This window comes from Epinephelus fuscoguttatus, linkage group LG16, assembly GCF_011397635.1.
Source record: "Epinephelus fuscoguttatus linkage group LG16, E.fuscoguttatus.final_Chr_v1".
In the NCBI taxonomy this organism is placed as follows: domain Eukaryota; kingdom Metazoa; phylum Chordata; class Actinopteri; order Perciformes; family Serranidae; genus Epinephelus; species Epinephelus fuscoguttatus.
In genome coordinates this window covers 25,841,918-25,854,741 of record NC_064767.1, presented here as the reverse complement: position 1 = coordinate 25,854,741, position 12,824 = coordinate 25,841,918, and the positions used below count along the sequence as shown (strand labels likewise).

General features: G+C 41.5%; 2 protein-coding genes across 3 annotated transcripts in view; both read right to left on the bottom strand.

Annotated features, from left to right (window-relative positions):
• The window catches only part of pde10a (phosphodiesterase 10A), a 77,242-nt gene extending 74,327 nt beyond the window's left edge, over window positions 1–2,915 (bottom strand). Inside the window, exon 1 of one of the 2 annotated variants that reach the window (XM_049600338.1) lies at window positions 1,644–2,915. In XM_049600338.1, coding sequence (XP_049456295.1) covers window positions 1,644–1,716 — 73 coding nt within the window. In that variant the 5' untranslated portion in view covers window positions 1,717–2,915. The remainder of the gene's footprint in view (window positions 1–1,643) is intronic. The other variant, XM_049600339.1, reaches the window with a different exon arrangement.
• Window positions 2,916–8,576: 5,661 nt separating this feature from the next.
• On the bottom strand, window positions 8,577–12,376 carry tbxtb (T-box transcription factor Tb). Its single transcript, XM_049600350.1, has 8 exons — window positions 12,171–12,376; window positions 11,811–12,075; window positions 11,509–11,643; window positions 11,256–11,317; window positions 11,101–11,162; window positions 10,813–10,989; window positions 10,329–10,461; window positions 8,577–9,427 (listed from the first exon to the last, which is right to left on the bottom strand). The coding sequence occupies exons 1-8, from the start codon at window positions 12,374–12,376 to the stop codon at window positions 9,157–9,159; spliced, it is 1,311 nt and encodes a 436-aa protein (XP_049456307.1). The 3' UTR covers window positions 8,577–9,156.
• Between the last annotated feature and the right edge of the window lie 448 nt (window positions 12,377–12,824).

The following is a 12,824-nucleotide window of genomic DNA, read 5'->3' as shown; positions in this document are numbered from 1 at the left end:
CAGGTCCTCCTTTGCCTGAGTGATGACAGACGTACTTCCAACCAAGCTGAGCTCATTCAGCCTCTACAAGTCTGATGCCACATTTCCTATACTTCCTTCTATAGCTGAAAATAAAAGTCTGTTCTGCAACCAAACCTGCTGCCACACAAATGTGACTTCACTGAGGACTGCTGAGAGATTATAAAAAGTAATCTGCAGCAATCTGAAGGACAAGAGATTGTTTTCTAGGGATAAAATACTGATTTAAGTGGCAATGTGATTACATGCCAACATGGTCATCTCACTGTACAGGTTTGATACTGTATGGATTTACTGAGTAAAAGAAATACTTTACCCCACAAATGATCATTTGTTCATTAATATGTTACTCCATGTTATATTGAATTCATAAAGAAAATTCTCACCAGCCTCCATGGAAAACAAAGAATCCAAAAATCACGTTTAACTTGCATGGGACCAGACCTGTGAATCCGACTGCTTCACAAAGTTTGAATTGATGGATTTGTCTGGCATTGAGACATGAAACAGCACTTTCTCAGTTAAAATAAAAAATGGCCAATCCGTGCCACAGGTGGCACTAAGGCCGTTGTCAGGCTGTTGTCAAGCTGTTGGAACCAATGAGGAATTATAACAACAACGGCGAGCACTATAGACAAGATAGACGCTGCTATCGAAGCTGTTCTAAATCAAAAAGTCTTCTCAATATTGCCCAGCATCATTGTTTGTTTTACTTCACTCCACTCCTAAAAACCTGGCAAAATGGGGATGTTGGCATAGCTATGCATTAATGTGGCTTCAAAATGGTGTTAGATTTAGGCGATATGTTGGTCTCTAGTGACTGGTTAGGGAAAATTGAATCCTTCTGACCCACAGTAATTGGTTAGAGTGGACGCATTGTCAGACTGAAGATGGGCTCTGTCTGACATCAGGCAAGCATTTACAAAAGCAAAACTATTTCAAAACATTTGTTTACAAACTCTCACACAACTCATGCAGTATAATCCATGTCTCATCTATCAAGTTGTAGGCTCAGTACCTCCAGAACACATGCATTTTTGATAAAACCTTACTATTTAAACCACTTCTGCATTGAACAGTGCAAGTGCGCTACTTGTCATGCGTGAGACTGTTTATGCATAAGTTTTTAAATAGTGAGGTTTTAGTGAAAATGCATGTATTTGGAAAGTCCTGAGCATACAACTGGATAAATAAGACTTGGATTATACTGCAAGAGTTGTTTGTTAACAGATATTTTTGATATAGTTTACTATTGTCAAACGTGGTCCCCTATTACTTCAGTTAATCAAGAATTTTCTCTGTTTTTGGATTATTTGTTCCCCGTGGAGGGATGTGAGAAAAACAAAGTCATCTTCACAAACTCAACATAACACAGGGTGAGTAACTGATATACAAATGATCATTTGGGAGGTGAAGCATTCCTTTAATACAGCAGCTGTAGTGACTTTGCATCCTGAGGGTATGACCAAGTCCTGGTGCATAAACCTGCAGCTCTTACCCAGAAATGCTCTGAAGAAATGTCAGAAGATAAAGGAATTCATCACAGTCCCTGAAGGTATCACATGTCTCCTGCACTCTGGCAGCAGTTCAACTTTCACACTGTCATATCTGACCATGACTCCTACCTTGGTCGCTGCACTCTGCAGGCGGAGATTCCTCAAAGTCCTGGTCGTCAGGACTTTTCCGTTTCTTCGACATTTGCTGCTCCCTATTCGAGAGATGGATCTATCCACCGCCGAATCGATATCTGCTGATAACGTGAGACACCTTCAACCGGCAGGGTATACAACACATACAACAGTCTGAGGGAGGCGAGAAGAGAAATGCGAATAAATCTCAGTCTCATTCATTCAGATCCCTTCTCTGTATGTCCTCTTCCCAGCGTGCTGTGTGCGCAAAGTTACCATGTGGTGGCCAGCCGGGCATCTGGAGACGCAGCGAGGCATGGAGCCGGTCAGCTCCTGATTCCCGCCGTATAATCGGACGAGATGTGTCTCCGCGGACAGCCTGGAGCTTATTTCTCTTGACAAATGAGAAATATTTGCAGAGGGAGTGATTTGTCGATCACGTGCGTCGCGGATTATGTTTGATGGAAGTTACGCACTGGAGGCAACTTGTTGATCCGCGTCTTAAAGTGGTGGTTTTCGTCACTCCGTATATATATTTTTTTAAATATCCAATTTAGATTTCCAACGTTGCATGGGGTGTTTTGCTTGAATTGTGCTCGGCGACGTCAGACTACATGTCTAATCAGGCATGGGTGACGCACAGCCGACACAACGGGAACTCTTGGGTATCTTGAAGAGTATAGGCCAATGTAAACGGAGATTATCTGGACGTGGTCTGCCCGCTAAAGTACGCCAGAGCGCGTATCCCTTTGGCAACATCTGAGCTGCGCACTAAGTTGCGGGTAGAAAATGCTCTCCGGCAACATCTGTAAGGAAGGAGGAGAGGAATTCTCCCCAGTGTAAAATTGGAGACACTGTACTACAGAAGTATTGTGGGGGGACCGCGCGGTACGATACCTTCTCTTTTACAACACCATCAGTCCAACGACGAGTAGAAAACGCTCTATTTGTCTGTGACGCTTCTTGCGCAAAACCTCCTAATCCATGTGCCAGAGTAACATAAACCGACCAAACACGCATTGTGTTATGATCACCAGTCTTGGACGAAGAGGTTTACTTTGACTTCAGTGTGCAGGAAGCCACAGAGCAACTTGAGAATTAGCTGTGAATAAATGCAGCAGGAGAGTCGTGGTGTTGCGCGTACTATAGAGGAGACAATGACGCCACCGGTCTGGCTTTTACAAATTGCTTGATGGTAGTTTTCCCCTCCGGTCGACTCAGCTCTGAATGCCAGAGAATAAAAAAAATCTGCGCTCCTCTTTCACCAACGCAACAAAGAGACTGTGCGTACATTCAAGAGATATCCACTTGGATAAAACTGCACAGACCTTCTCAGATTATTATCACTGACTTTCACACATTCATTTTCCTTTCAGGAGAGTCACAGATGGGTGCCTGACACCAGTTGAGCTACAGCCACCCTCCTCCTCCTCCTCCTCCTTCTCCTCCTCTCTTCATTCTCTCATATGCTGATTTATTTATGAACGCTCCTGGGTCAGGGGATCATATTCCATTTACTACATCTGGTTTAGATTTCCAGTGCAGCACCTATACTGTTTCTCCAGAATGTGTCACTTGGATGACGGGGCAAATAGTTTTAAAATTAAAAAAGCTGGGTGCGTTTTTCTGTGCGTCTATATGCGCACATCCGCGGCGGGTTTCTTGCAAAAGAGCTACAGTTGCATTCATGCCAATGACGCTGGTATTTCGTGGTATTTTCTGAAGGCAAACACGCCTCTCTACCTCTCTCTCTCTCTCTGGCTCTCCCCCCTCCCATCCCTCATTCACTGCAGCTACTGACGTCAAGACATGCTTGCGTCAATGCTCCCTGCTTTGACAGAGAGCTTTTTTTTCATTGGGATCATAATGGGATTATTAGGCTTAGAGAAATACCCTGCCTTCATGGCTTTTTAGATTTTTTTTGATAGATGCCCCATTATCTTTTCTTGCTTTACATATTATTTATTCCTTCAAACAAGAAAGGGATATATAATTGGCTTTTAGAGCAAACCACAAAAATGATCATATATCAGTACACAATATGATGATGATACTTTTTCCTTCAATTCTCCTTCTGCAGCTGGACACACACCTGTAAAGAAACTACTTATATTTATGTATAAAACACCAAAATAAATGGTGTTTGTGTACATGAATCTGTACAAAAATTAAGAAAGTAGTCCCTAGTTTATGGTGTGATCTTATCAGTGTTCCATTGATATATATTTATACTCAGTTTGTACACAATCTGCCCTGCCGCACACAATAGTATGCGCCCATGGTGACACATTAACCGGACAGAGACCATTTCATCCAGGGGCGTGACAGTGAGATGCTCAGAGGCATCAGCAAAGCAGTCAGTTGTGTATTCGACTGAGCGGATTAGATGTCTGTTCCTTCCTGCCAGTCTGTGGTTGCTGCTTGTACAAGGGGGAGGATGTCATGATGTCCTTATACACTGACCTTGATCTTCTGGGCTGAATGGGCTCTTGTGCCTGTTGACCAGCCTCGCTTCACTTCAGCCGTGATGCCTTTCTTTACACTTTCTCAGTTCAGCTGCTCTGCGCTTTGAATCATATTCAAATACCATATCTCCACATATTCATGTTGAGTTTCCTCTGTAAGCAAGCGTGTTCTGCTGCTCACCTACAAATCACCTATATGCAGATTTATAATGTTCAGATGCGAACTAAAAGAATACAAAAGTTGAGACAAAAGGTCATATTTTCACACAAAAAATCTCCCTTTGCATAAATGGTGAATAAATTCTTACATATACACTGACATTTTGTAGGACAATGCTTGTTCTGTGCTTTATGACCAGCTGGGTCACCAAACTGGGCTTGGAATGCTGCCCTGAGCTTGAGGGCGACATTTGGAGCCAACATGCATGTTATTTCGCAATCTACTGAAAAGTTCATCCACAGCCTGTTCAGTGGCAGAACATCAGGAAGGTCTGATGAAATACATGCACTTCTTTACAAGACGCTAACTTAATGTGTGTGAATCCAAGCATACAGCCAACATCTGACATCTGATTCTTTGGGTTATATGACTTCCTGTCATGCAGTCAAGGACCTATTTTTAGAAGAAAAAAAACCCACACCCATTTCTACCTGTTGATGAAGCTGTTTTAATATCAGTATGACAGCATCCTGGTGGGCTTCATCACTGAGTCTACAAACAGGAAGAAGACTTCATATCATAATGTGCTGCCAACAGTTTGGAGCAGGATCACCTGAAACCTGAGTTATTCACTTCTCTATGAACATAGTGAACCTGATCATCACCATCTGAAGTCATGTAAGGTCCATCAGCAGCACTAGAGAACAGCACATGGATATATTTTGCTTCCTGTGGCAGTGTGTATTGTCTGTGGAGGCAGCACTTAACAGCAAATTAGAAGCTGTCCACAATGTATGTGAATTTTTTTTGTGCATTTCATCCAGTTTACTGTAAATATCTTTAGAGATGATGTTTGTGAACCAGAGGACTTATGGGTGGAGCAATTACTGCAAAGATGGGAAACTGGTCTGAAACTATCTTGCCTTGAAGTGAACCTTCTATTGCAGCACTTTGTCCGAAGCTTTGTACAGCCCCCATTTAAAAGGACAGTTCACCCCATAATAAAAAACACATATTTTCCCTCTTGCCTGTAGTGCTGTTAATTAGTCTAGATTGTTTTGGTGAGAGTTGCAGAGTGTTGGAGAAATTGGCAATAGAGATGTGTGTCTTCTCTGGAATGTAATGGAACTAGATGGCACTTGGCTTGTGGTGCTCAAAGTGCCAAAAAAATACGTTTGAGAAACTCAGCAGCAATGTCTCTTTCCAGAAATCATGACCCTGTTGCTCAAGATAATCCACAGACCTTGTTGTGAGCAGTTTCATGTAGAAACTATTTTCTTTCTACCGAACTACACTCACCAACTGTTTCACTGTGCTGAAGGAAGTGTGCATCTACTGCTAGCTCATCTAGCACCACTGAGCTAGCTGATGTTACATCTCAGCCAAGGAGGACGCCATTAATCTTTACATTTCATACTGTCACAAACACGAGTCTCTTGTCCATGAGTAGATGCACGCTTCCTTCTGTGTGGTTATACAGTTGGTGGGTGTAGTTTGGTAGAATTAAAATAGTTCCTACAAGAGTCTGCTCACAACAAGGTCTGTCTGAGTTTTTCAAATGTATTTTTTGGTGCTTTGAGCACCACAAGCTGAGTGCCATCTAGTTCCATTATATTGGAGAGAAGGCAGACATCTCTACGGCCGGAATCTCCAACACTTGGCAACTGACACCAAAACAATCTAGACTGATAAATAGTGCTACAGGTAAGAGGAAAAATATGTGTTTTTTATTTTGGGGTTAACGGTCCCTTTAAGTTTGTTACAAATACAGCTATGTTTAGGTGTAGTTTAGCACTAGTTAAGCTTATAGCAATATAGCAACATGGTTGTTTAGGGTTGCCAATAATTCTGAAGGAAGCAGGAACCGTAGACTCAACTGATGACTGATGATTCTTTTCTGCTGTGACAACAAGCTTGGGATAACCTCTGAGGCCAAAATTATAGAAGCTTCTTATTTAATATTGCAGAATTCAAAAGAGGTGAGTTTTGGGTAGTTTACTCAACGATGCAGTTACAATCCAACCAAGTGAGATCTGTAGTTACTCTGCTTAGAAAAGCATCACAAAATGGGCAGTCCACCCTCATAGCTAAAGATACAGTAGCAGGGTGGAGAAATTTTTGAGTTAGGATATGTTGCTGATCACTAGTTAGTATAAGTTTAGTAAAAGCAAAAAAATATTCATTCTTATGTAGAAAATCTTAAAATATGTGTAAAAAGCTTCACTGCAGTAACGCAGGTCAAATATGAAAAACACACTATAGTATGTCCCGAGGTCATTTTCATGTCATGCCAGTACTAACAAGACTTAATACATTTTCTCACCTAATTAACAAAATGCATGTCTGGGCTCGCACTGTGGCTGGATGGTGCTAAAAGGCTCTGTGCATACTTACAGGAGGATAGAATAGAGCGAAGTTCTGTCATTTTAATAAGTTGTCAATTGTTTTGCAAATTAAACCACTGTTAATCCTATTCATCCATGACTATCCACATGTGATAGTCCCATGCAATGTATTTGAAAAGTGAACCTTGAACACAATTACAGGAATGCAAAAACTATCACCAGTATCTCATATGGCATCAATAGTACAGCCATTGAAATGTTAACTTGATTTGAATATGTGATACAGTGCGATTTAGCTTTACTGGACCACTGGAACTACGCAGGTACAGGGTGTCCTCCTGTCAAAAGTGTTTAATCAAGGGTATGTTAAAGTATGACACAAGTTGGTCCCTTTTGGAGTAAATGCACTTTCACAACACTCTCGAGATCACACAGGAGATGATCATGTGTCACCAATACCCTTCAGGAGCCGACTGCCCTTGTGTCAGGGAGATGTGAATGGAAAGAGAGTGCGAGGGCTAAAGCTGAGTGTTGATCTCTGGGGTTTCTCACCCCGACATTCACACACAGTCTATACAGTCCCAGCAGTCAAACCCTCTCCTTCAGATGTACACAGATGTAATTCCTCACCCATGTGTGAAAAATACTGCTTCTCCACTCCTCTACTGTCAGAAAGAGAGCAGGAGGATGAGCTCAACGTTGAAGGCACCGCCACTATTTAAAAACCAAACTGTAATAACCAATAGTAAAATGACAAATAAAAACACTGAACAACCCAAAAAATGTTTCCTTGTTTATGTTTCATGTTGGAAATATTATGATGTGTGTTGTTTTTGGAAAAAAATCAAGTTCAGTTTATGGTGCATTTTCTAATTATGCTTTATTTGATTAATTGTTCTTCAGCAGACTGGAATTAGACCACTGACACAATTTTACCTCCCAAGGAACCAAAAACACTCAAATCAAACTGTCCCTTATGTTGCTGAGGACCTCTATTAATTTAAAACAACCCTGGATGTCCCAGGACCTGACTTTGTGAACCACCCGTGTAGATTTCATACTGTAAATGCCCACTGGAGGACAGTTCATCCACAGCCAGATACTCTATATAAGGATGAAATAATTGGGCCAGAAATCAGGCTGTGTCCTATTTAGCAGTAAATGACATGCAGCAAAGGGACACAGACTGGATTCGAACCCGGGCTGCTCTGGAAACAGCCTTGTACACGGAGCGCCTGCTCTACCCACTAAGCCACCGACACCACCATACAGCACTTTTAAATCATGAGTGATACTTCAGGGTAATTTCTCATTATGGATGAATTTTAAGGGCTGTACACGTGCCACATTTTTTGTGCCCTCAAATTCATCGTTTTCAATGTAGACATGCAGCAGGCATGCGCAAATGCCAGCGCAATGCTGCCATGGCATGCACGTGTTCCCGAGCACCTATAAACTGCGTTCAGCTTTTGAAACACAACAGCACACACCGCATCTCATGTGATGAGGACGGAAATATCATGTGACTGAAAAGTCGATTCCTTTTCGTGCAGGGCTGCTAGAGCTACATCTGTCCCATGGATGACAGGCCTACACACTTATAAACAGCGTATATTCCAGTAAATAGGCTATAATACAGTGCTTATCAAGGTTGCCCAGCAACCTTAGATGCAACCTGCCGCCATGCTCTTCAAAGCTGGTGCATAAAAGGCACAAGAGTAGCACCCAGCGCCTGATCTTGCATTTTCCAGGCGGTTTAAGATACAGCATGTGTATGGACCCTTAAACAGCAACATAAAGCCCTGAACAACAGCAAGTAAAGCACATTCAAGTTTTGATTGTCTTGTAGATAACTTCAAAATGTTTCTTTTTAAATGATATTGAAAGTTGTTTATCATCTGCATAGCAGAATATTGACATTAAATCCATCTTTTCATTTATTTTTTAAAATAATCTGGAACATAATATCTCAAACAGGGTCATTGCAGTACAAAAAGCATCATTTATGTATTTACATGGTGAACCTCAAAGACTCTCATTTACATCATTTAATATTTTTCATCTGTACACTGTTGTAACTTACTGTTGTGAATATCATGGAGCTGTGCTTAATATAAGCAGGTTAAAATGGATTTGGGCTCACAAACATTAAAATATATGTTTTCCCTGCTATGCTGAACAAAAACATTTGCTGAACAAAAGGGAAAAGTCAACCAGTAATAAAAGTAAAGTATTCATTTTGTTGTTTTGGGAGGTTTGAAACTGAGAGTGACTTCTTGAGACAAAACCACATTTTAAAAGGGCTACTTCAAGAGCTTGAAGTCTCTGTAGCTTCTCATTAGTACCATTTCAGATGTGAAAAAAAATCTGTCTTAATTAATTAAAGTACCACAAAATTGAAAACAGTCTTTTGCCTGTAAAAACTTACTTGGAAACAAATAAAACCTGTTTCATTTTGGGTTGATTCTTCCCTTAAGTCACAGCAGATCAAACATCCTGCACACATCCTCCTTCTCTCCACGCGTGCAGACACACCTCCATCAGAGGGACGGAGGAGTCACAGGAGTCCAGGCTGAAGGTAGTCGCCCATGTGGAGAAGTGTCATACTGAGCTGTGTCATGCACTTCTGCTGCTGTGCCGCTGTCGTACATGGGAGAGCCAGAGGAGGGCACTGTGGCTGAGTGAGACAGGCTGGTGTACTGGCTGCCCGACCCTCGAAGGAACTGTGAGCTCAAGCTGTTGTTTATCCCCCCATTCTGGGACACGGGAGTCAGGGGCGAGTTACTCACAGACCACAGGCTGGTGTACTGACTGTACAGAGACATGGAGAGAAAATTTCTTACTCAGCTCTTCTTAGCAAGTTTTAGAAGTGATATGTGCACAGAAGTTCATGAATGTGTTCAAAAATGTTTTTTTTTTGTGAGAAGAATGAGTGTAGTACATTAGATAGATAGTTTTAAGACACTGATCTCATAAAGTGCAGTCATAAAGACAAAATGGAAAGCCAAATTTAAGTTACAACATATACATAAAGGTGAAGAATTTCAAAGCAATACACATTTCAGTCAATACGTTGATTTGTGCTCTATTAAGAATCTTGAAATTGACAGCAAAAAAATTATTATGGTCCTCTGTAGAGAAAGAGTTAAGATTTTCTTTGCCTCATGGAGGAGGTCAGAGCAGAAAAAAGATGATGTAACACCTTTTGATCTGTTTTAAACTTGTCAGAAGACTTTGACATGTTGTGACCACCTCAGTCTGTCTTTATGGTTTTGTTTTCCAAAGTCAACTAATGATACTCTACTTTTTTACTTATGGCAAAACTATTTTGACACAAGCAGAGTACTAAAAGATGTAGCTACTGAATAGCCTTCATTTTCAAGCAATCTTTTTCAACGTTCCTTTAAAATGAAAAATGCATAAAATGACTTGACCAATATAGTTCAAAGATTCAAAGATTACTTTCATATTTTGTTTTCTTTTTCTCACTCTAATTATTGAGTTTACTGTGTGTATGATTATCTTACTAGTTGTATGTTTAATTTGCACCTGTGATACTTGAGTGTCTACCTGCAACTTTTTACAGTTCCCTTGTTCCTGATCTGTGTTTTGCGATTTAGTTCTTCTCTCTGTCTACATCTTCTTTGTGTTTGTGAGTTGTATTGTGATGTGTTCAGTTGGTGCAATATAAATGAAGAGGAACTACACAAACCTAGAGTTGGTGCCAGAGGTGGAATTGTGGGCCATGGGCATCATGCTGGAGTGTGTTGGCATCTGTAGACTGGACCAGTTATCGTGGCTTGAGAGCATCGACAGACAGGCTGAGGAGTTATCGGTGTAACCGACTACAACACAAAGAGAAGCACTGGGGTTCAGTAGGTGAACAGGGGACTGGTGGTTTTAAATTAATTTGTAAGAAATCATGTTATCACTAAACATGTTGCCCTCTCAGTTTGATTCAAGACTCCCTGTCCCTGTGATATCATGTGACAGTTAAAGGTGTGAATATTCCCTCCATACATTCCCCGTCTGAAGCCCAACCATTTACAGCTCTGTGGCTCCACTCACACAAAAGCCAGAGGAATGCAAAACATTCCAAGCTCAGCAACATTTGTTTGAGTTTCTTGTTAATAGCCGAGGAGGAAGTGGTGTAATTCCTGGATGTGTGACAGTAAAGGGTGGAGAGGAACACTCACTGGGAGAATTGGTCCGATGGGTGTAAGGACTGGTGTAGGGGGCAGAGCGGTGGTTCCTCAAGGTGGAGTAACGCTCACAGCCATGAGACGGTGAGAGGGAGATGGGACTCCCAAATTGGCTGTGAGGACTGGCGGGAGGGCAGAGAGAGCTTGAGCCTGGAATAAACCAACCACCTACTGGTCCCACGGATGAGAAGAGACATAATGAAATTATATGAGCACCATATAGCTGACAAAGTGTGACATGAAATCAGAAGGATACATGAAAAAAAATAGTGCAGTGCTTACACTGAGAGTAAGATGACTGCTGGTTTTCATTGGCATCTTCTCTTATATCTTTGTGATCACTCCTGAAAAAAAAGGATTGACAATACTTGGCATAACTTTTACACAAATAAACACAAATAAAATTTAAAAAATGTGTCAACAATGTGGATTCTTACCTCTCCTTTGCATCTAGGAAGGCCTTGGCAAAGGGGTTGTGCTTTATTTTCAGAGCAGTTATCTAAAATCCAAACATTAAAAGAGAAGAAATGTTAAAATTTTGGTTTTCCACCGATAAGAATCACAAAAGAAAAACTAAATGCTGTGCGTAAATGCGCGTAAAATACGCGCATTTACGCGCGTTGGTTTTTGTTTTTTTTTTTTTTTTCAATATTAGTATTTAATCAAATATTTATTTTTAAAAATGCCAACCTCTTCGTTTTGATATGCTGTTACTGCGATGAACTGTGTCTCCGGGAAAGAGTGGCTAGTGATCATCCTCCTCGGGCCTCCAACCCGCACTATGTGGATGCGTGGCTCGTACTTGTGTAAGGAATTTAGCATTATCTGAACAATAACAGATGACAATACATAGTTATAATCAAAATTTTCACATGAATTTCATTCTATAAATTAAATACTTTAATTTAGAAAAGCACGTGGAAGAGAGTGATCTGTTTTTATCTAAAGAAAAAACAAAAATAGTAATATCGAACCTCCTCTCCTCTGCTTACCTGGCCCCCTCCGTTGAGTTTATTGGTGAGTTTGACTTTACTGAAAGAGACGGGGGCTTTCATCCAGTGTGCCCCGAAGTTTGGAGAGTCCGGGTGAATGTACACGCAGCTTGGAGTTTGAGGTTCAGGTTTGCCCCCAGGTACCCACTCCCCGTTCACGTATTTCCACCTGTGATTGTCCGCAGATACGAAGTCCAGCAAAAAAGAATACATGGCGTTCGGGTCCAAACCAGACACGTTCACTTTCAGCACCGGGAACATCCGCCTTGATTAAAGGAATGACAAACATATTTAATATTATACATAAAAGTGTTGTATTTTACCTGATATTGCGCACTGTGTGTTTGCATTAAAGCTCACCTGCCATTCTTTGTCACTATCATTTCATTTGTAAGATCCTTAAATTTCTGCCAAAGCTCGTTCTCATCCAGGGACACTCTCAATTCCTTCTCCGTGGGGTCTCCCTTCTCGCTGCCGGCCTGCAGCTCACTCTCCACCGCACTGAGTAGGTGGTCCACCCGGTGCTGACCGACCTTCCCTGGACACTCTCCGGCGCCCGTGGCCATCCTGTCCAACAGCTCCAGGGCGGAAAAATTGTAACGCCAGGTCTTCTTGAAAAGACCTATCTACCACAGATAATCCTCTACTTGTAACTCCACAAAGACAAGTAGTTTTCTCAGGACGTCATGAAGCTCCTAAATATATAGGCCAAAGAGAAGCTCCATCTCGGGATGGGTATTTGGAGCAGAGATGGTTGGCTCATCTCCTCTTTGATCTTTGCGGGCCTGTCACCGATTGGCTGGGAGCGGCCATATCATTGAGGTCCACAGGATGACAGCGTTTTGAATAAAGCAGTTTAACCTACTTTATTACATCAACCTGTAAACATTGACACTTAGATCAAAGACACACCTGCAGAAACCAAAGCACTGTGGGCTGACCATGGCTGGTCCCCAGTCCCTCAAGACTTCACCCCAGACTTCTTGGACTTTTTAAAAGAAATGTTTCCCAATC